General features: G+C 50.5%; 1 protein-coding gene across 3 annotated transcripts in view; it reads right to left on the bottom strand.

Annotated features, from left to right (window-relative positions):
• The window catches only part of mast3b (microtubule associated serine/threonine kinase 3b), a 31730-nt gene extending 21077 nt beyond the window's left edge, over nt 1–10653 (bottom strand). The window contains exons 1-7 of one of the 3 annotated variants that reach the window (XM_056414695.1): nt 10325–10653; nt 9486–9521; nt 6420–6508; nt 2484–2556; nt 1325–1345; nt 774–852; nt 312–469 (exon numbers count right to left, since the gene is read on the bottom strand). In XM_056414695.1, the coding sequence (XP_056270670.1) occupies nt 312–469; nt 774–852; nt 1325–1345; nt 2484–2556; nt 6420–6508; nt 9486–9521; nt 10325–10572 (704 nt within the window). In that variant the 5' untranslated portion in view covers nt 10573–10653. Of the gene's footprint in view, nt 1–311; nt 470–773; nt 853–1324; nt 1346–2483; nt 2557–3916; nt 4645–6419; nt 6509–9485; nt 9522–10324 lie in introns of those variants that run through there. The other 2 variants (XM_056414696.1, XM_056414698.1) reach the window with 2 other exon arrangements.
• Nucleotides 10654–27825: the final 17172 nt, after the last annotated feature.

A 27825-nucleotide genomic window follows, 5' to 3' on the forward strand; every position in this document is an offset into this window, starting at 1 on the left:
TATAAGACTCTATAAGACTCCATGAGACTCTATGAGACTCTATAAGACTCCATAAGACTCCATAAGACTCTATAAGACTCCATGAGACTCTATAAGACTCCATAAGACTCCATGAGACTCTATAAAACTCCATGAGACTCTATGAGACTCCATGAGACTATATAAGACCTCCAGAAGACCTCCAGAAGAATAAAGAAGACTCTAGAATAATCTGGAAGACTCCAGAAGACTCAAGAAGACTCTAGAAGACTCCAGAAGCTAGATGCTAGCGTTCCACTGAAAGGTGAACAGGTGAAACCAGGATGCGCTACCTGAGGCTGCGGGACCGAGGTCGTATGAGGGTGGAGGTCCTGCCGTCCTCGTCCGTCATGCTGTCGGTGCTGCGGAAGTGCTTGAAGAGGAAGTGCAGCTCGTCCTGAGTGGGCTGGTAGGGAAGCTGGTGGAGACGCTCCTGGGAGGACGAGGAGGACTGCAGACACAGAGGGATCCGTGGATTCACTTATCCTTCCTCATTCATAGAATAGAGACCCTTGACCTCAACTACCTGTGTTTCCTCCAAAAGGCATCAAGTCCTTCAGGACACACGCTTTAGAAACACTAAACAAATCAATCAGGTGTAAGTTAACATCCAGAAATAGAGAACAAGCTCTTTTTTCTCTGTGCGTTGTGTGGTTTTATCATAATGTAACTTTCAAGTAGCGGCTGATATTGCATAACCAATGCATTCACACTGAGTGACGTGGAGGGCAGAGACATGTTTTGGGATGTCTTACCGACACCGTGGAGCTGGGCGGGTTGGTTCCATAGCCGGAGGAGGGGAGGGAGGCCAGAGACCACCGCCGGCCCTCCGCCCTGATGGAGACAGACAGGTTACATTAGACTCACTGATGGAGACAGACAGGTCACATTAGACTCAGCAGCATGGGGAGTGTTTCATATTAGAAACTTATTACAGGCCTTTAATCCAAATCATTCATTTCTCTCTCTCTCTCTATATATATATATATATATATATATATGTGTTTTAATAATAAATAAATATTTATTAACATATATAAATACAAATATATTTATGTATATATACAAATATTCATATATATACATATTTCTGTATATAAATATTTATATTTATATTAAATATATAAATATTTCTATATATAAATATTTCCATGTATAAATATTTCTATATATATAATTTATATATGTCTAAATATTTATATATCCTCATTTGATTTCACATGTTCTAGGAGCCTTTGTTTGTCAGAAGAATATTAAACACAAGCTTTAAAAGCCAACAGACAGAGGGAATATTAAAATAATCTACCTGTCAGCACGAGCCAAGTGACTGAGGAGAGAAAAGCAAAAGAAAGAGTGTGAGTGAGGGAAGCTGTGACCCCAGTGACCTCTGGCATTCAGCTGAGGGATCAGTACTGACATGTTGCCTCCTTGCCACTTTTCATTCGCCAGATACGAGCGAGCTAAATTAAAGTGAGGATGTAGTTTACGTAACAGACGCATCTCGAGGAAGGATCTTCTCAGCTTTGGATGTTGCAACGGAAAACAAAACAAACATCTGCAGGTTGTGTCGACATGGTACAGGCGGAGACGCAGCGCATCAGTAGTGCCACCCATCATCATCTGTACCCACGGATCTATTGCGCAACATTCTGAATCAAACCCATTGGCTGAGAGGATGAGCAACCACTCAAGGAGGGATGTTGACTCGACCAGGACAACCTCAACACGTGGTTTAGATACCACTTCAATTAAATAAGGCTTAAAAAGATGCAACTACGTATTCACTGCTCATAGATGTAAAGATATCCTCCAGTTCAGCGTCACACTTCAGCTCACGAGACATCGATTCATAAAGAGAACACCTTGTTCTCGCTGCTGATGATGCAACAAGCTCCTTTCCATCGTGCTTTAGGACGCCTGAACTGCTCACGCGTCTTCAACAACCGTCTTCACGGCGCGTCTCACAGGCTACGCGGAGCGAGAAGAGCCGTTGCCATGGGAACAGGCTCGGGGTACCCTCTACCTGCTCTCAGGAAGGTGAGTCAGCCTCAGTCACACAACAGGAAGCCCTCAGAGGGAGGTTACGCAATACCTTTAATGCATTTGTATATTTAGTACAATAAGGTTTAGACTACAATGATCATCGACTGTAGAATCAAATCACAGAAGTTCTGTAACTTTATCAATTTATCAGGATTTGATCAAACAAATAAATAAATGGGATGAATAACACAACATTTTATTCAAATTTAAGTATTCTGCAAAACAAGATGAAAATCTTCATTTATAATTATTTTCTGTAATTTCCTAAATATTAAAAAAACAATTTCCAAAAAGCTTATTGATAGGGAGTAAAACATAATGAATAGATGTATCGAGGAAACTAAAACATTTAAATATTAATACATAATTAATTATAGAACATATCTAATACATATTGATCCTGAGGGAGCGTGCCGACGTACCTTCGGGCAAACGGGAAGTTGAGGCAGGCGCTGGCGGACGCGGTCCTGGGGCTGTCCAGAGGGCTGCTGGCAGCTGGGGAGCAGCAGACAGAGTCACATCCCGTTCTATTCAGAACTCGACTTATAAACTCATGGAATAGAGAAACCACATGGTGGAGATGTTCTGAGAGGATGACATCACGCCTGTGAGGGAACCAGAACCCCAAAGCCCAGTCTGGACCCGCCAGAGTCTGGAGGGTCCTTTACATGAAGTGATCGAGGACCAATTACAACAAGAGACCCAATTAGAGCCGAGGGCGCTCTGAGATGACCCTCAGGGAGCTCTGACCCTCAGGGCGCTCTGACCCTCAGGACGCTCTGACCCTCAGGACGCTCTGACCCTCAGGACGCTCTGACCTTCAGGACGCTCTGACCTTCAGGGCGCTCTGACCTTCAGGGCGCTCTGACCCTCAGGACGCTCTGACCCTCAGGACGCTCTGACCCTCAGGACGCTCTGACCTTCAGGACGCTCTGACCCTCAGGACGCTCTGACCCTCAGGGCGCTCTGAGATGACCCTCAGGGAGCTCTGAGATGACCCTCAGGGCGCTCTGACCCTCAGGACGCTCTGACCCTCAGGACGCTCTGACCCTCAGGACGCTCTGACCTTCAGGACGCTCTGACCTTCAGGGCGCTCTGACCTTCAGGGCGCTCTGACCTTCAGGGCGCTCTGACCCTCAGGGCGCTCTGACCCTCAGGGCGCTCTGACCCTCAGGACGCTCTGACCTTCAGGACGCTCTGACCTTCAGGACGCTCTGACCTTCAGGACGCTCTGACCCTCAGGACGCTCTGACCCTCAGGACGCTCTGACCTTCAGGACGCTCTGACCTTCAGGACGCTCTGACCTACAGGACGCCTGACCTCAGGACGCTCTGACCTCAGGACGCTCTGACCTCAGGGCGCTCTGACCCTCAGGACGCTCTGACCCTCAGGACGCTCTGACCCTCAGGATGCTCTGACCCTCAGGACGCTCTGACCCTCAGGACGCTCTGACCCTCAGGATGCTCTGACCCTCAGGACGCTCTGACCTTCAGGACGCTCTGACCTTCAGGACGCTCTGACCTTCAGGACGCTCTGACCCTCAGGACGCTCTGACCCTCAGGACGCTCTGACCCTCAGGACGCTCTGACCCTCAGGACGCTCTGACCCTCAGGACGCTCTGCGGGACGAGGAGCTCAGGAGCAGCTGCTTCACTAAATGGTCTGTAAACACGGAGACACCAACCGTCTTCACTCTACTTCCATCAGATATCTGAACATCCAAGTCCACATTGATAAGCTATAAATATAAAGTTTTTAATGAAGCAATGCAGACGGTCGGTCCAGAGGTCAGAGCAGTTCCCTGTGTCACCACTAGGTGTTCTGGGCGTTTATTTTATGAACACAGATGTGCTTACAGGATGAATGTTTCTGGATCAGGAAGAAGATAGGGAGCAGGGAAGAGCCTGGAGAGGGTGGAACTACGTCACATGTGACGCAGCAGATACTCCGACAGACCAGGGACTTCAGAACAGAGATCAGCTGACGTGAACATGATGTCATTTCACTTCCATGAGTCGTCAGCTGCGGAGTGAGCGTGAGGAGGTGGTGCTGTGGCAGGCTGCTCCAGGACTCACACAGGGAGATCTTCATCTGGATGTCATTAAGGTCAAAGCTTCCATACTGCCAAACTATAACCTGAAATAACTCACAAGTTCTCGTGTGAAGCTCACAATGTGATCTCCCTGAAAGATCAGAGACATGTACACCGACTGAATACAAACCAGGCACCTGAGCATTGACCCCTGACCCTGGCCTGGTTCCACCACCTCACTGTGTCTGAGACACTGTGAGCACCAGGAGAGCACAGAGGATTCCCCCCCGCTGACTTTGAATGAACAAAGCTGCCAGATTCTCTGACAACCACCTGCTGCCAGGTGCATCACTAACAACACCTTCAGCATGGCACCATGAGGAGACGGGAACAACGGAGAGGATTACGCAACAGCTGGCCCAACATGAGAAGTATGCGAGCACAAAGCCCCCAGTGTTCTAAATGTATGTGCCTTTGAATCACTGGGCAGCGCGTTGCTGTAATACATGGAATACGCCCTCATGTCGGGCTAGAGGTGTCTGAAGGAGACCAGCAGGACCTCACAGGTGTGGAGGGACACACTAGAGGTGTCTGGAGGAGACCAGCAGGACCTCACAGGTGTGGTGGGACACACTAGAGGTGTCTGGAGGAGACCAGCAGGACCTCACAGGTGTAGAGGGACACACTAGAGGTGTCTGGAGGAGACCAGCAGGACCTCACAGGTGTGGAGGGACACACTAGAGGTGTCTGGAGGAGACCAGCAGGACCTCACAGGTGTAGAGGGACAGACTAGAGGTGTCTGGAGGAGACCAGCAGGACCTCACAGGTGTAGAGGGACACACTAGAGGTGTCTGGAGGAGACCAGCAGGACCTCACAGGTGTAGAGGGACACACTAGAGGTGTCTGGAGGAGACCAGCAGGACCTCACAGGTGTGGAGGGACACACTAGAGGTGTCTGAAGGAGACCAGCAGGACCTCACAGGTGTAGAGGGACACACTAGAGGTGTCTGGAGGAGACCAGCAGGACCTCACAGGTGTAGAGGGACACACTAGAGGTGTCTGGAGGAGACCAGCAGGACCTCACAGGTGTAGAGGGACACACTAGAGGTGTCTGGAGGAGACCAGCAGGACCTCACAGGTGTAGAGGGACAGACTAGAGGTGTCTGAAGGAGACCAGCAGGACCTCACAGGTGTAGAGGGACACACTAGAGGTGTCTGAAGGAGACCAGCAGGACCTCACAGGTGTAGAGGGACACACTAGAGGTGTCTGGAGGAGACCAGCAGGACCTCACAGGTGTGGAGGGACACACTAGAGGTGTCTGGAGGAGACCAGCAGGACCTTACCGGTGTGGAGGGACACACTAGAGGTGTCTGAAGGAGACCAGCAGGACCTCACAGGTGTGGAGGGACACACTAGAGGTGTCTGAAGGAGACCAGCAGGACCTCACAGGTGTGGTGGGACACACTAGAGGTGTCTGAAGGAGACCAGCAGGACCTCACAGGTGTGGAGGGACAGACTAGAGGTGTCTGAAGGAGACCAGCAGGACCTCACAGGTGTGGTGGGACACACTAGAGGTGTCTGAAGGAGACCAGCAGGACCTCACAGGTGTGGAGGGACACACTAGAGGTGTCTGAAGGAGACCAGCAGGACCTCACAGGTGTGGAGGGACAGACTAGAGGTGTCTGGAGGAGACCAGCAGGACCTCACAGGTGTGGAGGGACACACTAGAGGTGTCTGAAGGAGACCAGCAGGACCTCACAGGTGTGGTGGGACACACTAGAGGTGTCTGGAGGAGACCAGCAGGACCTTACCGGTGTGGAGGGACACACTAGAGGTGTCTGAAGGAGACCAGCAGGACCTCACAGGTGTGGAGGGACACACTAGAGGTGTCTGAAGGAGACCAGCAGGACCTCACAGGTGTGGAGGGACACACTAGAGGTGTCTGAAGGAGACCAGCAGGACCTCACAGGTGTAGAGGGACAGACTAGAGGTGTCTGGAGGAGACCAGCAGGACCTCACAGGTGTAGAGGGACAGACTAGAGGTGTCTGGAGGAGACCAGCAGGACCTCACAGGTGTGGAGGGACACACTAGAGGTGTCTGGAGGAGACCAGCAGGACCTCACAGGTGTAGAGGGACAGACGACAGCGGACCACACTGGATGAAGGTCTGAGGAGGACCTCACAGTTCAAGAGGTGTCTGGAGGAGACCAGCAGGACCTCACAGGTGTAGAGGGACACACTAGAGGTGTCTGGAGGAGACCAGCAGGACCTCACAGGTGTAGAGGGACACACTAGAGGTGTCTGGAGGAGACCAGCAGGACCTTACCGGTGTGGAGGGACAGCGGGGACAGCGGCCGGGACAGCGTGGGGGACGGCGTCCCGACTCCCAGACTCTTCCTGTTGCTGCTGCGACAGCTGAGGAAGAAGAAGAGAGACGTCAACACTCGTCACACAACGTCACCTGGATGAAGGTCTGAGGAGGTTTTATGACCCAGTTCAAGATGTTCCAACTCCACAGTTCAATCATTAGAAAGGTTTAGTTGAAATATTATATAAATAATTTTCTGAATTTTTACAAATATATTATATATAGTTTGTTGACATTTTATGTATACATTTTTTCCATCCTTTTTACAAATATTTTATACAAATATTTTTCTCCAATACATTTTTGCCATTCTTTAAAAATATTTTTTATCAAAATAATTTGCCCCCCTATTTCTTTTCAATGTTTGATAAATAATTTTCTGAATTTTCTTAAAGATTTTATTTAGAGAAAATGTCTCCCCATAATTGTTTACAAATATTTGAAATTAATAAATTCTCCCATAATTTGACATTTTATATATATTTTTCATCCTTTTTTTAAAATTTGATAAATTGTTTTTTCTTCATACTTTTTAAAATATGTTATTAACATAAAAAATGTTCAATCATTTTTGTAAATATTTTATATTAATAATTTCCCCCATCATTTAAAAAAAATATTTAATGTACATTTTTTTCTGTAATTTTTTTTATTTTTTATATAAATACTTTTTTCCCCATTAGAACTTTTCACACATTACTACTAAGTCATAATTTTCTCACCTTTAAGTCACTTTCTTTTGTTCTCACAGTGAAAACTAAACTTCAAGACAATCTAGAAATAAAATAACCTGTCCTGTTCCTTTAAGGGAGCGTAATCATTTTGGTTTATCCGCCTATAATTACACATTTGACTCATGCGGTGGCTCAGCTTGTATTTATGACTAAGCGTGTGTTTATGTTTATTGAGGACGTCATCAAGGAGGCTGAATCAGCCTGAACAGCACCTCAGGGTGCCGACCAGGAGAACCGCGAAGTGAACTGGGAGAGGTGGAGGTGCTCAAGAACTACGATTTACCATCTGACAGGAGAATTATTCAAATGTTCAGAAACACATGATGCTCTTATTTAGTCTACTTACAATTAATTTGACTATATTTGAGTTGGTTGAGGACTACTTATCATGTAAACAACAACCACAACATGTGGAAGTGTCCTTGAGCAAGGCACTGAACTAAGGATGGCCAATGAGAAGAAGACGTGACCCACGGGGATCAATACAAGGGAACTTTATTATTGTTATAGACGTTTTTAACCAGAGGAGGTATTATGCCTACATAGAAGGCAACAGCTTCAGATCATACCGGTTGTATTTCAGTTAATTTACATGTTTATTGAGAATAATTATTCGAATGAACAGGATTATTGTGGGCGTGCTCCCTGCTGATGAAAGGCCGTCTTCAGAAGAGGGCAGACCAGTTTACCCTGAGCTGGACGCCAGGTAAACAAGGGCGGAGAGCGTTGTGCTTCACAAAGAACAGCTCGCAGCTCTCTGCACGCATGCTTTGTCTTCATTGATTTGGCTTCTTCAATAAGTTTGAATTCTAATGTTTTTTAAATAGAAAAAATGCCGATCACAAGTTCACAACATCAGAGGAAGTCTCATGTGAGCCGAGCCGTCCGAACCGGAAAGATGTTCACTGAATACAAAGAGGAGCAGCAAGGAGTCCAGCTCTCCTCGCTGATGCTTTGGTTCTGGTTTGCAGTTCTTACTCAGAGACTCGTTCTGCCTGTTGACACAAGAGAAGGCCATGTGGCCGGACCCAGACACCAGAACATCACCAGAACCTCCCATCCAGCGGGAGCGCTTTCATCTCACGACCACAAGCAGAATAAAGAGTTCTGAACAGCCTTTGAACATTTGATATATCTGCAGTTCCCAAAACCAACAGGTGATCTCATACAGATCCTGAGCTGGAAGAAGAAGAGACGTCTGAGCTGGAAGAAGAAGAGACGTCTCTGCCCCCCGAAATGTACCTCCTCGAGATGATCCTGAGGCCCAGGTGTGTGTGTGTGGAGGAGATGATCCTGAGGCCCAGGTGTGTGTGTGTGGAGGAGATGATCCTGAGGCCCAGGTGTGTGTGTGTGGGAGATGATCCTGAGGCCCAGGTGTGTGTGTGTGTGGAGGAGATGATCCTGAGCCCAGGTGTGTGTGTGGAGAGATGATCCTGAGGCCCAGGTGTGTATGATCCTGAGGCCCAGGTGTGTGTGTGTGGAGGAGATGATCCTGAGGCCCAGGTGTGTGTGTGTGGAGGAGATGATCCTGAGGCCCAGGTGTGTGTGTGTGTGGAGGAGATGATCCTGAGGCCCAGGTGTGTGTGTGTGGAGGAGATGATCCTGAGGCCCAGGTGTGTGTGTGTGGAGGAGATGATCCTGAGGCCCAGGTGTGTGTGTGTGTGGAGATGATCCTGAGGCCCAGGTGTGTGTGTGTGGAGGAGATGATCCTGAGGCCCAGGTGTGTGTGTGTGGAGGAGATGATCCTGAGGCCCAGGTGTGTGTGTGTGGAGGAGATGATCCTGAGGCCCAGGTGTGTGTGTGGAGGAGATGATCCTGAGGCCCAGGTGTGTGTGTGTGTGGAGGAGATGATCCTGAGGCCCAGGTGTGTGTGTGTGGAGGAGATGATCCTGAGGCCCAGGTGTGTGTGTGTGGAGGAGATGATCCTGAGGCCCAGGTGTGTGTGTGTGGAGGAGATGATCCTGAGGCCCAGGTGTGTGTGTGTGGAGGAGATGATCCTGAGGCCCAGGTGTGTGTGGAGGAGATGATCCTGAGGCCCAGGTGTGTGTGTGTGGAGGAGATGATCCTGAGGCCCAGGTGTGTGTGTGTGTGGAGGAGATGATCCTGAGGCCCAGGTGTGTGTGTGTGGAGGAGATGATCCTGAGGCCCAGGTGTGTGTGTGTGGAGGAGATGATCCTGAGGCCCAGGTGTGTGTGTGTGGAGGAGATGATCCTGAGGCCCAGGTGTGTGTGTGTGTGGAGGAGATGATCCTGAGGCCCAGGTGTGTGTGTGTGTGTGGACACATACTAACCACCAGTGAGGTTCAGAGTTCAACGCCTCTAAAGACCTGAAGAGATGAAAACTGCATCAGATTCAAACAAAGGAAAGACGTGAAGTCCCCCAGAACCCATGAGGAACCAACTGGAGTCCACCAGAACCCATGAGGAACCAACTGGAGTCCACCAGAACCCATGAGGGACCAACTGGAGTCCACCAGAACCCATGAGGAACCAAGTGGAGTCCACCTGAACCCATGAGGAACCAAGTGGAGTCCACCAGAACCCATGAGGAACCAACTGGAGTCCACCAGAACCCATGAGGAACCAAGTGGAGTCCACCAGAACCCATGAGGAACCAACTGGAGTCCACCAGAACCCATGAGGAACCAAGTGGAGTCCACCTGAACCCATGAGGAACCAACTGGAGTCCACCAGAACCCATGAGGAACCAACTGAAGTCCACCAGAACCCATGAGGAACCAACTGGAGTCCACCAGAACCCATGAGGAACCAAGTGGAGTCCACCAGAACCCATGAGGAACCAACTGGAGTCCACCAGAACCCATGAGGAACCAAGTGGAGTCCACCTGAACCCATGAGGAACCAACTGGAGTCCACCAGAACCCATGAGGAACCAACTGGAGTCCACCAGAACCCATGAGGAACCAACTGGAGTCCACCAGAACCCATGAGGAACCAACTGGAGTCCACCAGAACCCATGAGGAACCAACCGGAGCTGCCGTTAGCTTGTTGGGGGTCTCAGCAGCAGATCCCCATGGAGCCTTCAAGAGGCGGGTTCGCGACACAAAGCCCAGACAACCCGTCGTAACCCGTCTAACTAGCTCTGTTTAGCATCCGGACTCTCGGTACCTTTTGGAGCGCTTCAGCAAAGCTCCCGGAGCAAAGTGGGACTTGTTGTGGTTCGGCACCGCGGACCAGTGGCTCGGGTCCGACATGCTGGCGGCTCTCAGGCGGAGCGGGGCGCTGGGACCGCGGCGCCTCGCGCCACCATCGTCTCCTTCGCGGGTCTTCTCGGGTCGCCTCGTGCAGCGGCCGTTACGTCCAGCGCGGGCTCCTCGCGTCGCCTCCTGACGCAGGTTTGTTTTGTGTTGAACCATTCACACGCACGCGCACACGCGCACGCACTCACACAAAGCAGCACACTTAAGTTTGGCCAACGCACGCGCTGCTTGTGTTTCTGTACGAGCAAGCTGGACCACAATGCTGCGTTCAAGTGCTGCTCGTTCCTCAGCGTGCTGCGAAAGTTTAGGACATTATGGATCAAACGACCGCCCGCCACAGGTTACGGTGTTAACGTGACCCACAATGCACTTCGTTACTCCGGTCTGGTTCAAATGGGATGTTGCTTGTTTTTCACACATCGACAATATTTGTTTTATTACATTTAGCAGAACAATGTGACGTACGGAGAAAGCTACCTTGACTTACGCTAAGCTAGGGTTAGCCTAGCCTACGAGCCGTGACGTCATGTTTGATTGTGCGGAAACCGGCTGAGTAATTTGTCAAAATTAATTCGAGTCAGATCTATTACCATAGAAACACTCTTTACGTTTCCTTGTTTAGTCACTCATGTGCATTACATTTCCTACAGACGAGGATCCTGTCCACACTTATACACAGTGGTACATTCCAATGCACATGGTACCTCTGGTGGTCATGAAGACTATTTATACCCGGCGTGTCAGGACTTACGTTTCATTCTAAATCAGAACAACACGCCGTGAACGTCTCGTCGTATCTTGGAGCAAAGTGTGTCTGCAGAAGCATTTCACACATCACGGTTACTTTGGTTTATTTGACTGAAACTCCCAATTATTGAAATGGCTGCTCTGTGAACGTGACAGAGGTCAACACGAGCTTCTCCGGCTCTCGTCATCACACACAACTGTGTGTCGGTCTCATGACTGATACGAACATGTTGCACCTGTGTGCAGCGCACTAGCTTTCCCTTTGTAAACATAGGATTATTAATGTATTTTATAAACATTACTCTATGCCCTTAAGTCAATTCCCTCACTCAACTAGACCACTGGTTAGAATGAACAATCTAATACATGCTTTTATTTGTTCTTGCCATCAACTTCTCTAAACAGCGTCGGGTTACGTTTACTAACCTCACGCTGGTGCCAAAGCATTTCAGATTGAATGTTTAAAGTAAATATTATTTTATTGCAAGTGTCCCATTGTCATTTTTGTTATTTTAATGGCAACTTTTATAAAGTGATCAAAGTGAATGATTGAGATGTAGCTCGGCTAACACACGTTCACAATGATGTGTGTCTGTTGCTTAGCAACAGACACACATCATTGTGCTTAGCAACAGACCCACACAGGGAACCCTGAAATGTGATAAACAACGTTTGTTCATAAACTCTTTGGTGCTGAAAGGCAGCTTATTATTTACTTACTATTTACTTACTATTTACTTACTAATTCCTATTGACTGACTGTTTACTTCCTGTTTAAAATGTCTCAGGCCATATTCTAGCAGGGATAAGGTACTGGAGGCAGGACTGTATCGTCAGTAATGTTCAGGGCTTGTCAGCCGGTCCATTCCTGGTGGTCCAGTCCGGCCTCCGGCCCTCCGGCCCTTCAGTAACATGCACTCTTCACTTCCAGCTGCACGTTACGTCTTATTTTGCCAACTTGGAGCTCGTTGCCGTTCAGGTTGAAACGATTACTCGTGTTCATTTGTTCTCACTTTTAGATTTTAGACAACTGCTACACTCAGTTGCCATAACAATGAAATCCCGTTCACACACACACACAGTACAGTGTGTGTTTGATGCCGTTCACACACACACTGTACCGTGTTTGTGTGTGTGTGACGTTCACACACACACACACACACACAGTACAGTGTGTGTTTGATGCCGTTCACACACACACTGTACCGTGTGTGTGTGTGACGTTCACACACACACACACACACACACATGCTGGATGCAGCTTCCTCCACAGAACCGTCGCCAAGCAACCACAGACTTAGAGACAAGTAATGCATGGTGGTCTCCACCGGGGAGACAGAGACACCTTCATATTCATGGATATATGTATATACATATATATGTATATGTATATACATATATATATGTATCTATATATACATATATAGATACATATGTATGTGTATATACATATGTATATATATGTATATACATGTATATACATATATATGTATATACAAATGTCGCATGTCACATGTGCGTGTAGCATGTGCATGTAGCATGTGTGTGTAGCATGTGCATGTAGCATGTGCATGTAGCATGTGTGTGTAGCATGTGCGTGTAGCATGTGCATGTAACATGCGTGTGTAGCATGTGCATGTAGCATGTGCATGTAGCATGTGTGTGTAGCATGTGCATGTAGCATGTGCATGTAGCATGTGTGTGTAGCATGTGCATGTAGCATGTGCATGTAGCATGTGTGTGTAGCATGTGCGTGTAGCATGTGCATGTAGCATGCATGTGTAGCATGTGCATGTAGCATGTGCATGTAGAATGTGTGTGTAGCATGTGCATGTAGCATGTGCGTGTAGCATGTGCATGTAGCATGTGCATGTAGCATGTGTGTAGCATGTGCATGTAGCATGTGTGTGTAGCATGTGCATGTAGCATGTGTGTGTATCATGTGCGTGTAGCATGTGCATGTAGCATGTGTGTGTAGCATGTGCATGTAGCATGTGCATGTAGCATGTGCGTGTAGCATGTGCGTGTAGCATGTGCATGTAGCATGTGCGTGTAGCATGTGCATGTAGCATGTGCATGTAGCATGGGTGTGTAGCATGTGCATGTAGCATGCGTGTGTAGCATGTGCATGTAGCATGTGTGTGTAGCATGCGCATGTAGCATGTGTGTGTAGAATGTGCGTGTAGCATGTGCATGTAGCATGCGTGTGTATCATGTGCATGTAGCATGTGTGTGTAGCATGTGCATGTAGCATGTGCGTGTAGCATGTGTGTGTAGCATGTGCATGTAGCATGTGCATGTACGTGTAGCATGTGCGTGTAACATGTGTGTGTAGCATGTGTGTGTAGCATGTGCATGTAGCATGTGCGTGTAGCATGTGCATGTAGCATGTGTGTGTAGCATGTGCATGTAGCATGTGCATGTACGTGTAGCATGTGCATCTAACATGTGTGTGTAGCATGTGCATGTAGCATGTGCATGTAGCATGCGTGTGTAGCATGTGCATGTAGCATGTGTGTGTAGCATGTGCATGTAGCATGTGTGTGTAGCATGTGCATGTAGCATGTGCATGTACGTGTAGCATGTGCATGTAACATGTGTGTGTAGCATGTGCATGTAGCATGTGTGTGTAGCATGTGCATGTGCATGTAGCATGTGCGTGTAGCATGTGCATGTAGCATGTGTGTGTAGCATGTGCGTGTAGCATGTGCGTGTAGCATGTGTGTGTAGCATGTGCATGTAGCATGTGCATGTAGCATGTGCGTGTATAATGTGCGTGTAGCATGTGCATGTAGCATGTGTGTGTAGCATGTGCGTGTAGCATGTGCGTGTAGCACGTGCATGTAGCATGTGCATGTAGCATGTGCGTGTAGCATGTGCATGTGCATGTAGCATGTCATGTGACTGTCTTACCTCCAGGGGTGAAGGGTCTGTAAGGGGCTGCAGGGGCTCAGCAGCGTGGGGCTCTGGCATGTGGGCGACAGGCTGGAAGGCAAGACGGGACGTTAGAGCGCCGACAAGGTGTCAGAGGTCAGAGGTCAGAGGTCAGAGGTCGCTGCCTGCCTCTCGTTGGCCGACACCAGCGATGACAGACACATGGGCGCTGTGCAGGGTGAAGCTGCTGCCCCCGTTACAGGCTGGCTGGTTACAGGCTGGTTGGTTACAGGCTGGCTGGTTACAGGCTGGCTGGTTACAGGCTGGTTGGTTACAGGCTGGCTGGTTACAGGCTGGCTGGTTACAGGCTGGCTGGTTACAGGCTGGCTGGTTACAGGCTGGCTGGTTACAGGCTGGTTGGTTACAGGCTGGCTGGTTACAGGCTGGTTGGTTACAGGCTGGCTGGTTACAGGCTGGCTGTTTGCGCTGGCTGGTTACAGGCTGGTTGGTTACAGGCTGGCTGGTTACAGGCTGGCTGTTTACAGGCTGGTTGGTTACAGGCTGGTTGGTTACAGGCTGGTTGGTTACAGGCTGGCTGGTTACAGGCTGGCTGGTTACATGGTTGATTTACAGGCTGGCTTCTGGTTGAAACATGAACAGGCCGGCTGATTACAGGCCGGTTGGTTTCTGGCTGGTTGTTACAGGCGGTTGGTTACAGGCTGGCTGGTTGCAGGCTGGTTGGTTTATGGGCGCAGTTGGTTACGGGCTGGCTGGTTACAGGCTGGTTGGTTACAGGCTGGCTGGTTACAGGCTGGTTGGTTACAGGCTGGCTGGTTATAGGCTGGTTGGTTACAGGCTGACCAGTTACAGGCTGGCTGGTTACAGGCTGGTTGGTTGGGCTGGTTGGTTACAGGCTGGCTGGTTACAGGCTGGTTGGTTACAGGCTGGCTGGTTACAGGCTGGCTGGTTACAGGCTGGTTGGTTACAGGCTGGCTGGTTACAGGCTGGTTGGTTGGGCTGGTTGGTTACAGGCTGGCGGTTACGGGCTGTTCTGGTTACGGGCTGGCTGGTTACAGGCTGGCTGGTTACAGGCTGGTTGATTTGAGCTGGCTGGTTGCAGGCTGTGGTTACGAACTGGCTGGTTACAGGCTGGCTGGTTACAGGCTGGTTGGTTACAGGCTGGCTGGTTACGAGCTGGCTGGTTACAGGCTGGTTGGTTACAGGCTACGGTTGGTTACAGGCTGGTTACAGGCAGCTTGGTTTACAGGCTGGCTGGTTACAGGCTGGCTGGTTACAGGCTGGCTGGTGACAGGCTGGTTTAGTTTACAGGCACAGCTGGTTACAGGGCTGGTTGTTACGGGCTGGTTACAGGCTGGCTAGTTACAGGCTGGTTGGTTACAGGCTGGCTGGTTACAGGCTGGCTGATTTCAGGCTGGTTGGTTACAGGCTGGTTACGGGCTGGTTGTTGGTTACAGGCTGGCTGGTTACAGGCTAGTTGGTTGGTTACAGGCTGGTTTGGTTACAGGCTGGCTGGTTACAGGCTGGCTGGTTAGGCTGGTTGGTTGAGCTGGTTGGTTACAGGCTGGCTGGTTACAGGCTGGCTGGTTTTAGGCTGGTTGGTTACAGGCTGGCTGGTTACAGGCTGGCTGGTTACAGGCTGGCTGGTTACAGGCTGGCTGGTTACAGGCTGGTTGGTTACAGGCTGGCTGGTTACAGGCTGGTTGGTTACAGGCTGGCTGGTTACAGGCTGGCTGGTTACAGGCTGGTTGGTTACAGGCTGGTTGGTTACAGGCTGGTTGGTTACAGGCTGGTTGGTTGACACTGGTTACAGGCTGGCTGGTTGCAGGCTGTTTGGTTACAGGCTGGCTGGTTGCAGGCTGGCTGGGGTTACAGGCTGGTTGGTTACCAGGCTGGCTGGTTTGGGCTGGTTGGTTACAGGCTGGTTGGTTTACAGGCTGGTTGGTTTACAGGCTGGCTGGTTACAGGCTGGTTGGTTACAGGCTGGCTGGTTGGTTACAGGGCTGTTTAATTTACAGGCTGGTTGGTTACAGGCTGGCTGGTTAGAGCTGGCTGGTTACAGGCTGGTTGATTTTGCGGGCTGGTTTGGTTTGGGCTGGCTGGTTACAGGCTGGTTGGTTACAGGCTGGCTGGTTACAGGCTGGCTGGTTACAGGCTGGTTGGTTACAGGCTGGCTGGTTACAGGCTGGTTGGTTACAGGCTGGCGGTTACGAATGATTGGTTGGGCTGGTTTACAGACGGCTGGTTACAAGGCTGGTTCAGTTTACAGGCTGGTTGGTTACAGGCTGGCACAGTTTACTGGCTGGTTAGACTGGCTGGTTACGGGCTGGTTGGTTACAGGCTGGTTGGTTACAGGCTGGTTGGTTACAGGCTGGCTGGTTACAGGCTGGTTGGTTTACAGGCTGGCTGGTTTACAGGCTGGCGTGGTTACAGGCTGGTTGGTGGCTGGTTACAGGCTGGCTGGTTACAGGCTGGTTGGTTGGGCTGGTTGGTTACAGGCTGGCTGGTTACAGGCTGGCTGGTTACAGAATGGCTGGTTGCAGGCTGTTGGTTACAGGCTGGTTGTTGGTTACAGGCTGGTTGGTTACAGGCTGGCTGGTTACAGGCTGTGGTTGGTTACTGAGCTGGTTGGTTACAGGCTGGTTGATTTTGGGCTGGCCTGGTTACAGGCTGGTTGGTTTACAGGCTGGTTGATTTTACAGGCTGGCTGGTTGGGCTGGCTGTCTAATTTGGTTACAGGCTGGCTGGTTACAGGCTGGCTGGTTACAGGCTGGTTGGTTACAGGCTGGTTGGTTACAGGCTGGCTGGTTACAGGCTGGTTGGTTACAGGCTGGCTGGTTACAGGCTGGTTGGTTACAGGCTGGCTGGTTACAGGCTGGCTGGTTACAGGCTGGTTGGTTACAGGCTGGTTGGTTACAGGCTGGCTGGTTACAGGCTGGCTGGTTACAGGCTGGTTGGTTACAGGCTGGTTGGTTACAGGCTGGCTGGTTACAGGCTGGTTGGTTACAGGCTGGTTGGTTACAGGCTGGCTGGTTACAGGCTGGCTGGTTACAGGCTGAGGCTGGTTGGTTACAGGCTGGCTGGTTACAGGCTGGCTGGTTACAGGCTGGTTGGTTACAGGCTGGCTGGTTACAGGCTGGTTGGTTACAGGCTGGCTGGTTACAGGCTGGCTTCAGTTACAGGCTGGCTGGTTACAAATTTATTTCCAGGCTGGTTGGTTGCAGGCTGGCTGGTTTACAGGCTGGTTGGTTACGATGTTTGCCAGGCTGGCTGGTTTGGGCTGGTTGGTTACAGGCTGGCTGGTTACAGGCTGGTTGGTTACAGGCTGGTTGGTTACAGGCTGGTTGGTTACAGGCTGGTTGGTTACAGGCTGGCTGGTTACAGGCTGGTTGGTTACAGGCTGGCTGGTTACAGGCTGGTTGGTTACAGGCTGGCTGGTTACAGGCTGGCTGGTTACAGGCTGGTTGGTTACAGGCTGGTTGGTTACAGGCTGGTTGGTTACAGGCTGGCTGGTTACAGGCTGGCTGGTTACAGGCTGGTTGGTTACAGGCTGGCTGGTTACAGGCTGTATCTGATGTGTCTGGGTGTCAACACAATTATCATATCATGTTATCATCACTCTATGTTGTCATAACTCTATGTCTGGTCTCCTCTCTCCTCTCTGGTCTCCTCTCTGGTCTCCTCTCTGGTCTCCTCTCTGGTCTCCTCTCTCCTCTCTGGTCTCCTCTCTGGTCTTCTCTCTGGTCTCCTCTCTGGTCTCCTCTCTCCTCTCTGGTCTTCTCTCTCGTCTCCTCTCTGGTCTTCTCTCTCGTCTCCTCTCTGGTCTTCTCTCTGGTCTCCTCTCTGGTCTCCTCTCTCCTCTCTAGTCTCCTCTCTCCTCTCTGGTCTCCTCTCTGGTCTCCTCTCTGGTCTCCTCCTATCTGGTCTCTCTGGGTCCTCCTCTCCTCTCTGGTCTCCTCTCTGGTCTCCTCTCTCCTCTCTGGTCTCCTCTCTGGTCTCCTCTCTCCTCTCTGGTCTCCTCTCTGGTCTCCTCTCTCCTCTCTGGTCTCCTCTCTCCTCTCTGGTCTCCTCTCTTGTCTCCTCTCTCCTCTCTGGTCTCCTCTCTGGTCTCCTCTCTCCTCTCTGGTCTCCTCTCTTCTCTCTGGTCTCCTCTCTGGTCTCCTCTCTCCTCTCTGGTCTCCTCTCTGGTCTCCTCTCTGGTCTCCTCTCTCCTCTCTGGTCTCCTCTCTTCTCTATGTTCTCCTCTCTGGTCTCCTCTCTCCTCTCTGGTCTCCTCTCTCCTCTCTGGTTCCTGCCGGTGCCTCCATCTCTCTCTGGTCTCTCTTTCTCTCTGAGTCTCCTCTCTGGTCTCCTCTCTTGTCTTCCTCTCTTCTCTGTGTTCTCTCTCCTCTCTCCTCTCCTCTGGTCTCCTCTCTGGTGCTCTCTGGTCTCTCTGTTCCTCTCTTCTCCTATGTTCTGGTCTCCTCTGGGTCTCCTCTCTTCCTCTCCTGGTCTCCTCTCTGGTCTCTGGTCTCCTCTCTCTGGTCTCCTCTGGTCCTCTTGGGTCTCCCTCTCTGGTTCCTCCTCTCCTCCTCCCTCTTCTCTGTGTTCTCCTCCTGGTCTCCTCTCTCCTCTCTGGTCTCCTCTCTGGTCTGGTCTCCTCCTCTCCTCTAAGTCTCTGGTCTCTATATTCCTCTGGTCCTCTCTCCTCTCCTGGTCTCCTCTCTTCTCTGTGTTCTGCTCCTCTCTGGTCTCCCTCTCTCTCTCATCTCTCTGGTCTCTCATTCCTCTCTGGTCTCCTCTCTTCTCTATGTTCTCCTCTCTCCTCTCTCCTCTCTGGTCTCCTCTCTGAGTCTCTCTCCTCTCTGGTCTCTGGTCTCCTCTCTGGTCTCCTCTCTCCTCTCTTGTCTCCTCTCTCCTCTCTGGTCTCCTCTCTGGTCTCCTCTCTCCTCTATGTTCTCCTCTCTCCTCTCTCCTCTCTGGTCTCCTCTCTTCTCTATGTTCTGGTCTCCTCTCTCTATGTTCTCTCTCTCTCTCTCTCTCTGGTCTCCTCTTCTTCTCTATATTCTCCTCCTCCTCCCTCTCTCTCTGGTCTCCTCTTCTCTATATTTCTCCTCTCTGGTCTCCTCTCTTCTCTATGTTCTCCTCTCTCCTCTCTGGTCTCCTCTCTTCTCTATGGTCTCTCTCACAAAGTTATATCTCTCCTCTCTGGTCTCTGGTCTGGTCTCCTCTCTGGTCTCCCTCTGGTCTCCTCTCTGTATTCTCTCCTTTCTCCTCTCTCCTCCCCTGGGTTTCCCCTTTTCCCTCCCCGGTCTCCCTCTGATATTCAATAATTCATTCTTGAAAGTAAATTTTGTGGCTCTGTTGTTAATGTTTTGTGGGTGTGTGTATTTCTGTTTCGCCTTTGTTTCTATGGGACTGGATCTCCCGGCAACTGGTGACAGCGATGACATCAGTGTCTTCATGGTTGCTATGGAGCTGATGAAAACCAACCTGTGTTCACTCACCCCCGACTCACACACACACACACAAAAAAACCCCACACACACATAGACTCACACACACACCCCCAAACCACACACACACACACACACAAAAAAACACACATAGACTCACACACACACAAACCACAAACCACACACACACACACACAACACACTGACTCACACACACACACACACACCTCTCTCTTTTTCCACATTCTCTCTCTCTTCTCTCTCTCTCTCACACACAATTTAACCACTATATGTGAGCATGAGTTTTCCTTATAAACATGTTTTTCTTTTCTGCAGAAAGAACACGGCCGACATGACATGATGGAGCTTAAACAGCTCCTCTCAACTGGCTTTTTCCCCTCTAAAGGGGGCGAGTCAACCCTCTCCTGAAAAAACCCCCCGACCCTCTAAAGTCAGCAACTACAGACCGGTCTCTTCCCCTTTTTCTCCCCAAAACTCTGGGCAGCTCTCTTGAGCCAAGTGTCCTCCTGTCTCCACAGTAACGACCTTCTTGACCCTCACCAGTCTGGATTCAAGGCGGCCACTAAAGAGCGGCCTTTTTGTTGTTTTGAGCAGTTTCCCTCTGCTAAGCATCCTGGGTTGATAGATCCATCCTGAAGCTGGAACCCCCCTCTGCTGCCTATAACTCCGGTCTTGTATCCGCAACATGGACAACAGCGGTCTATGGACTGAGGAGGCGGGGGGAACCAAAGGGGGACCGGCAATGGGAAACACAGATGGAGCAGGGGACCAGGCGCCTATGGCAGGGGGTACGGACTATCACAGACTCCAGAGCAAGGGGGGCCCCGCAAGCGGACGACCTGAACTCATTTTATGCGGTTTGAGGCTAGCAACAACAGCTAGCTCGCCCTAACCCAAAAACGTTAGCTGCCCGGGGAGTTCTACCGCTGGGATGAAACACACCTCTGTGACCGAGCACAGTGTGAGGAGGGCTCTGTTTAGGTGAACACCAGGAAACTGCAGGTCCCGATGGCATATCTGGGGACTGAAGACCTGTGCTAAAACAGCTCCAGTGTTTACCACAATATTCAACCCCTCCCTGACTGAGTCCGTGCTCCCCCCCTGCTTCAAGAGATCCACTATTGTGCCTGTGCCCAGAATGCTTCTCCAGCATGTATGAATGACTACCGACCGGGGGCCCTCACCCGGTGGTCATGAAATGCTGAGAGGGTGATAAAGGACTACATCTCGCCTTCCTCCTTCCTCCATGGACCCACTCCAGTTTGCTTAGCGCCAAAACAGATCCACGGATGATGCTGTCTCCCAGGTACTGCCCACCACACTCACTCATCTGGACAGTCAGAGGGGCTATGTGAGACTGCTGTTCATTGATTATAGTTCAGCTTTCAACACCATAGTCCCCCCCAGACTGGCCCGGGAAGCTGATTGAGCTGGGACTGAACTCTCCTCTGTGTGCTTGGGTCCTGGACTTCCTGTCCGCCAGGCCACAGGGGGTCAGGGTGGGCAGACACACCTCAAATCCTCACCCTGAACACAGGATCCCCAGGGTTGCGTCCTCAGCCCCTACTGTACTCCCTGTACACACATGACTGTGTGGCCAGGTTCAGCTCAACACCATCATCAAGTTTGGGATGACACAGTGGTGGTGGGCCTGATCTCCGACAACGAGAAGGCCTACCTGGAGGAAGTTGTGATCTGTCACTCTGGTGCCAGGACAACAGCCTCATCATGAATGTCACCAAAACTAAGGAGCTGATTGTGGACTTTGGGGGGGTACAACAACAGAGGGGCGTACTCACCACTGGGGATTAACGGACTACTGTGGAGGGGGGCGGGTATAAATACCTGGGAGTCCACATCACCGAGGATCTGACATGGTCAACAAACACAGACACTCTGGTGAGAAAGGCAAGGCAGCGCCTCTACCACCTCAGGCAGCTGAGGAAATTTAAAGTTTCCCAGAGGATCCTTCAGTCCTTCTACTCTGAGCTGTAGAGACGTCCTGACAGGAAGCATCACACCTGTTTTGCAACTGCTCCTCAGGACAGGAAGGCCCCTCAAGTACTGCTTTCGGCTAACCACTATTAACCACTATCCCCTCCCGCAGGACCCTTTTACACCAGGATTTTTCTGCAGAACCAGAGCCGCAGGATCATGAAGGATCCTCAACCCCCCCAACAACAGACTGTTTCAGCTGCTGCGGTCAGGCAGGCGCCTCCGTAGTCACGCTGCAAGACAGAGAACTAGACGAGTTTCTTTCCTCGCCATCAGGACTTGTGAACTCCGACCTCACAGGACCCCACCCTTAACCCACCACAAACTGCCCTCTTGAGCAACTTCACACTGCACACACCTTCTTCTGTCCTTTTTACTTGTAAATCTCTCTACCCCTTTTTCCTTACATTCCCTGCTGAGCATCCTTCTTCACTGCCACCCTTACTCTGTAGAGCACCTAATCTCCTCTGTCCTTATCCTTCACTCTGCTAGAGCATCCCTCTCTCCTCTGTCCTTATCCTTCACTCTGCTAGAGCATCCTCTCTCCTCTGTCCTTATCCTTCACTCTGCTAGAGCACCTCTCTCTCCTCTGTCCTTATCCTTCACTCTGCTAGAGCATCCCTCTCTCCTCTGTCCTTATCCTTCACTCTGCTAGAGCATCCTCTCTCCTCTGTCCTTATCCTTCACTCTGCTAGAGCAGCCTCTCTCCTCTGTCCTTATCCTTCACTCTGCTAGAGCATCCTCTCTCCTCTGTCCTTATCCTTCACTCTGCTAGAGCAGCCTCTCTCCTCTGTCCTTATCCTTCACTCTGCTAGAGCAGCCTCCTCTCCCTCTGTAATCCTCTCCTCTGTCCTTATCCTTCACTCTGCTAGAGCATCCTCTCTCCTCTGTCCTTATCCTTCACTCTGCTAGAGCAGCCTATCTCCTCTGTCCTTATCCTTCACTCTGCTAGAGCATCCTCTCTCCTCTGTCCTTATCCTTCACTCTGCTAGAGCATCCTCTCTCCTCTGTCCTTATCCTTCACTCTGCTAGAGCATCCTCTCTCCTCTGTCCTTATCCTTCACTCTGCTAGAGCATCCTCTCTCCTCTGTCCTTATCCTTCACTCTGCTAGAGCATCCTCTCTCTCCTCTGTCCTTATCCTTCACTCTGCTAGAGCATCCTCTCTCCTCTGTCCTTATCCTTCACTCTGCTAGAGCATACTCTCTCCTTATCCTTCACTCTGCTAGAGCATCCTCTATCCTCTGTCCTTATCCTTCACTCTGCTAGAGCATCCTCTATCCTCTGTCCTTATCCTTCACTCTGCTAGAGCATCCTCTCTCCTCTGTCCTTATCCTTCACTCTGCTAGAGCATCTCTCTCCTCTGTCCTTATCCTTCACTCTGCTAGAGCATCCTCTCTCCTCTGTCCTTATCCTTCACTCTGCTAGAGCATCCTCTCTCCTCTGTCCTTATCCTTCACTCTGCTAGAGCATCCTCTCTCTCTCCTCTGTCCGTATCCTTCACTCTGATGGAGCATCCTCTGTCCTCTGTCCTCATCCTTCACTCTGCTAGAGCATCCTCTCTCCTCTGTCCTTATCCTTCACTCTGCTAGAGCATCCTCTCTCCTCTGTCCTCATCCTTCACTCTGCTAGAGCATCCTCTCTCCTCTGTCCTCATCCTTCACTCTGCTAGAGCATCCTCTCTCCTCTGCCCTTATCCTTCACTCTGCTAGAGCAGCCTCTCTCTCCTCTGTCCTTATCCTTCACTCTGCTAGAGCATCCTCTCCTCACTTGTCCTACCTCACTCCTGGATCCCTCCTCTCTCTCCATCTACTTGGGGTCCTCAAGGCTCCTCTCCTGGGTCCTCCTCTTCCTCTCACTCTGGGGTCCTCAAGGCCCGTCCTGGGTCCCTCCTCTTCCTCTCACTATGGGGTTCCTCAAGGCTCCGTCCTGGGTCCCTCCTCTTCCTCTCACTATGGGGTCCCTCAAGGCTCCTCCTGGGTCCCTCCTCTTCCTCTCACTATGGGGTTCCTCAGGCTCCGTCCTGGGTCCCTCCTCTTCCTCTCACTATGGGGTCCCTCAAGGCTCCTCCTGGGTCCCTCCTCTTCCTCTCACTATGGGGTTCCTCAAGGCTCCGTCCTGGGTCCCTCCTCTTCCTCTCACTATGGGGTTCCTCAAGGCTCCGTCCTGGGTCCCTCCTCTTCCTCTCACTATGGGGTTCCTCAAGGCTCCGTCCTGGGTCCCTCCTCTTCCTCTCACTATGGGGTTCCTCAAGGCTCCGTCCTGGGTCCCCTCCTCTTCCTCTCACTATGGGGTTCCCCAAGGCTCCGTCCTGGACCCCCTCCTCTTCCTCTCACTATGGGGTTCCCCAAGGCTCCGTCCTGGGTCCCTCCTCTTCCTCTCACTTGGGGTTCCTCAAGGCTCGTCCTGGGTCCCTCCTCTTCCTCTCACTTGGGGTTCCTCAAGGCTCCGTCCTGGGTCCCTCCTCTTCCTCTCATTTGGGGGGTTTCCTCAAGGCTCCGTCCTGGGTCCCTCCTCTTCCTCTCACTATGGGGTTCCTCAAGGCTCCGTCCTGGGTCCCTCCTCTTCCTCTCACTATGGGGTTCCTCAAGGCTCCGTCCTGGGTCCCTCCTCTTCCTCTCACTATGGGGTTCCTCAAGGCTCCGTCCTGGGTCCCTCCTCTTCCTCTCACTATGGGGTTCCTCAAGGCTCCGTCCTGGGTCCCTCCTCTTCCTCTCACTAGGGGGTTTCCTCAAGGCCCGTCCTGGGTCCCTCCTCTTCCTCTCACTATGGGGTCCTCAAGGCTCCGTCCTGGGTCCCTCCTCTTCCTCTCACTAGGGGGTTTCCTCAAGGCTCCGTCCTGGGTCCCTCCTCTTCCTCTCACTATGGGGCCCCTCAAGGCTCCGTCCTGGGTCCCTCCTCTTCCTCTCACTATGGGGTTCCTCAAGGCTCGTCCCTGGGTCCCTCCTCTTCCTCTCACTATGGGGTTCCTCAGGCTCCGTCCTGGGTCCCTCCTCTTCTCTCGGCTCTGTCATTCGTTCGCACGGCTTCTTCTACCATAGCTATGCCGATGACACCCAACTGATCTTCTCTTTTCCACCGTCTGAAACACGGGTGACGGCACGAATCTCTGCCTGTCTGACCGACATCTCTCAGTGGATGTCTGCACACCACCTGAAAATCAACCCTGACAAGACAGAGCTACTATTCCTTCCAGGGAAAGGCTCCCCCACCCATGACCTGACTACCACCTTCACCAGCTCTGTGTTGGCCCCGCCCCCGACTGCCAGGAACCTCGGGGTGACACTAGACAGTCAACCTGACGGCCAACATCACTGTGACATCACGTTCCTGTAGGTCCATGCTGCACAACATCAGGAGAAACGGCCTCTTCTTACTGGGGGGTTCTGGTCCAGGTTTTTCCCTTTTCCCTCTGGTCATTTCACCCCTTTTTGGGCCCCCCCCCCAAAAAACCCCTTGAAACTCCCTCCGGCTGGTTTTACCTCCTTAAACCCATCCGCCTCCCCCTTTCCTTTTGGGGGGAAGCAGCAGTTTCAAAACCGGGTTTCTTGTCCGTCCCCAACCCCAGGGGGCCCCGCCTCTCCAGGGGTTTACCCGGTGGAGGCGCTCCCCCAAAACACCTGGTTTTTGGGTCCCTCCTGCCCCTCGGGCCCGTCTACATCCGGGTTTGGTCCCAGGGGTAACACCCCCACTGCCCCGGCCGCAAAAGCCAACGTTTTTGGCCTCCTGCACCCCCGATTTTCTTTTCACTTTCATTCCGGGGCTTTTGTTTTTGGTTTTTGGGTTCCTATTTTGGGGAAAAGATTTCCCATTTTTGGTTTCGGGACCAGGGTTCACATTTTCCCTTTTTGGATAAAAACCTTTTTAAAAGACATTCTGGAATTAAAAACCCACAAATTTGCACTTTAAGGGAGGGGTTTTTTGCTTCTTTTTTTTGGGCTTTTTTTTTTAAAAATAAAAGTTGGGGAAAATTTAAAAACTTTTTTCGGGGCCTTTTTTTTGAAATCCTTAGTTCATCCAAAAACAATATTAATTGTGAACAGTAAGCTACTTGCTACCATAAGCTCTCTGTGGTCACAGTCAAATGGCATTATTAGGGTGAGGGCAGCACTCCAAAAAGAGGAAAGCACATCAGTGCGGACACACTCTGAAGGCACCACTCTTCCACTAAACATAGCAGGAATTTGCATGCATATTTCAGATGATCTCAAAATGCTTTTTTGCATTTCCATGAACCCACAAATGTATAAAGACACTTTGATAATGCTGCACATTCATCTTTCAGAAGTATTTCTCGTTATGTTTTCCAACCTTTATATAACCTTTATTGTTGTCTTTCTTTCAGCCTCTGTCTGTTTGTACGACTCACCCTGTTTTTAGTTGAACTATTCCTTTTTAACCGCTCAGCCCGGCATATAAATGGTGGGCTTGTTGAAAATACGACTTCATTAGTTCAGTCTGAAGGCACCATCAGTGTTGCATAGTGACAGTTTGGAGGAAGAAGTCTTTAGAGCTCATCTCTGTTTCAGTATTGAGTGCAATCAAGGAGAGCACAGTTGTGGTTCTTCAGTTGGACACACACACACACACACACACAATGTTTGTCTGAGTCAACCAGGCTGAGTTGGGCCATAAAAGCTGCTATTGTTGTCATGTCATGAGACTGAGAGGCCAAAGACAAAAGAAAGTGGAAAGGGGGTGTCAGTGCGCCCAACACCACGTCCCCACAGCTCGGCTCCCAGTGAAGTTACTTTACTATATAGCCAAAAAGCTAAAACGGCACTCATTATCCTAACCCTCTCAATTTTCTTTTAAACAAGCTCCACCAACTGCCCCCCCCCCGCCTCACTGTTAGATTTCTGGACTTGTGGTCGACCAAGAGGCCCGCCTTTTTCCCCTCCTCGTTCTGCTTTATTCTATCCATCCCCTTCCTCCGTCTCCATCCCTTCTTTCCCCTCTCACCCACCCCGCCTTCTCCCTCTCCTCTGTTTTGTGGTTTCTCTCAATCTCCTATTCTCTCCAATACAAAGTGCACATGCTGATCCAGATCTCTCACTGTTCAGAGGAGGAGGAGGAGGAAGAGGAAGGGGAAAGGAGGAATAGTCACTCTGTAGCCCTCTGAATTCCACCTCACATCTGGAAACCATCTTCTTTCTCTCTCTCTGTTTGCCAATCTCTCGCCCCCTTTTCTCTGGTCGCTCTATGTTGTAATGTAAATAGCCCTGTAATCATACTCCTGCCCCAAACCAGCCGACTGGGTGGTGTGGGGGGGGGGGTGTCACAGAGAAGACACCCAACAAGCCAAGATGTACCCCCCACTCAAGATCACAGGAGAGGGGTGAAGAAAACAAACAGTCGCAAAAACCCCCACTCACACCCCTATTCTGTGTGTGTGACGGAACACATGGCTGTGTCTACTACCCCCACTTCACGAAGTACACTGCAATGCAGTGAAATTAAATTCAGTGCATAAGTGCTGTCTCAAATGGAACACTTAGGGTTAACCACTTGGCGGAAGTGACGGCCCAAATCTGTTCACGGCACCCGCGAAATTAAGCCGGGAGTGACATATGCAAATCTGCTTGCGATACCTCCCCCTTAAAGTGACCAAATGAATGCACTTCTTGCCCTCTTGTTGTCCCTTGTTTACCTTTCTCCACCCCATGTGGAAACTGCGATACCTCCACAATCGCGGCAGGAGCCTCCGCCTTCTGGCTGAAGTCGAGATGGTATATGTAAATTTAATTGTGTGATTTTGCCTTACCTTCACAGCATAGCTTCATGTAGTAGTTGCAATTAAATTCTCCTCGCTAGGTTTTAAAATTCTTTTTTGTCAGAAGTAGCCTTCTTCTTTGCAATCCACATACACACCATATGGAAATAAAACATGACAAATCTGTACATGTTTGTCCCTAGATTCCAATTAGTTTTAAGAATTATCCACTGAAATGATAGGCATCATCTGCTTGAATTCACACAGTAATAGGCCTACTTTGACTGACTGTACTTTTATACACATCTCTGTTGTAGTGAAGTTCACCCTGATACAGGAATCAATTAGCAATTGAACACACAGGCATATTAATTATTGTTACAAACATGCATCAATTCTAATATAAATCAGAAAACGCAATAAAAGACTACAAAACCTCAATGACAACATTTTATTGATAAAATGACTTACATATTAATATAATCTTCCTTCCCCCCAAAACTCTACAGCAGCCACCCAGTCCCAGGCGGCGCTGCCGTATCAATGCTGCAATGCCACTGCTGGCGTTGTATTGTGATGGCCACAGTGACATGAGGGTGGACTTCAGG

The sequence above is a fragment of the Pseudoliparis swirei genome, chromosome 5 (assembly GCF_029220125.1).
Source record: "Pseudoliparis swirei isolate HS2019 ecotype Mariana Trench chromosome 5, NWPU_hadal_v1, whole genome shotgun sequence".
NCBI lineage: Eukaryota > Metazoa > Chordata > Actinopteri > Perciformes > Liparidae > Pseudoliparis > Pseudoliparis swirei.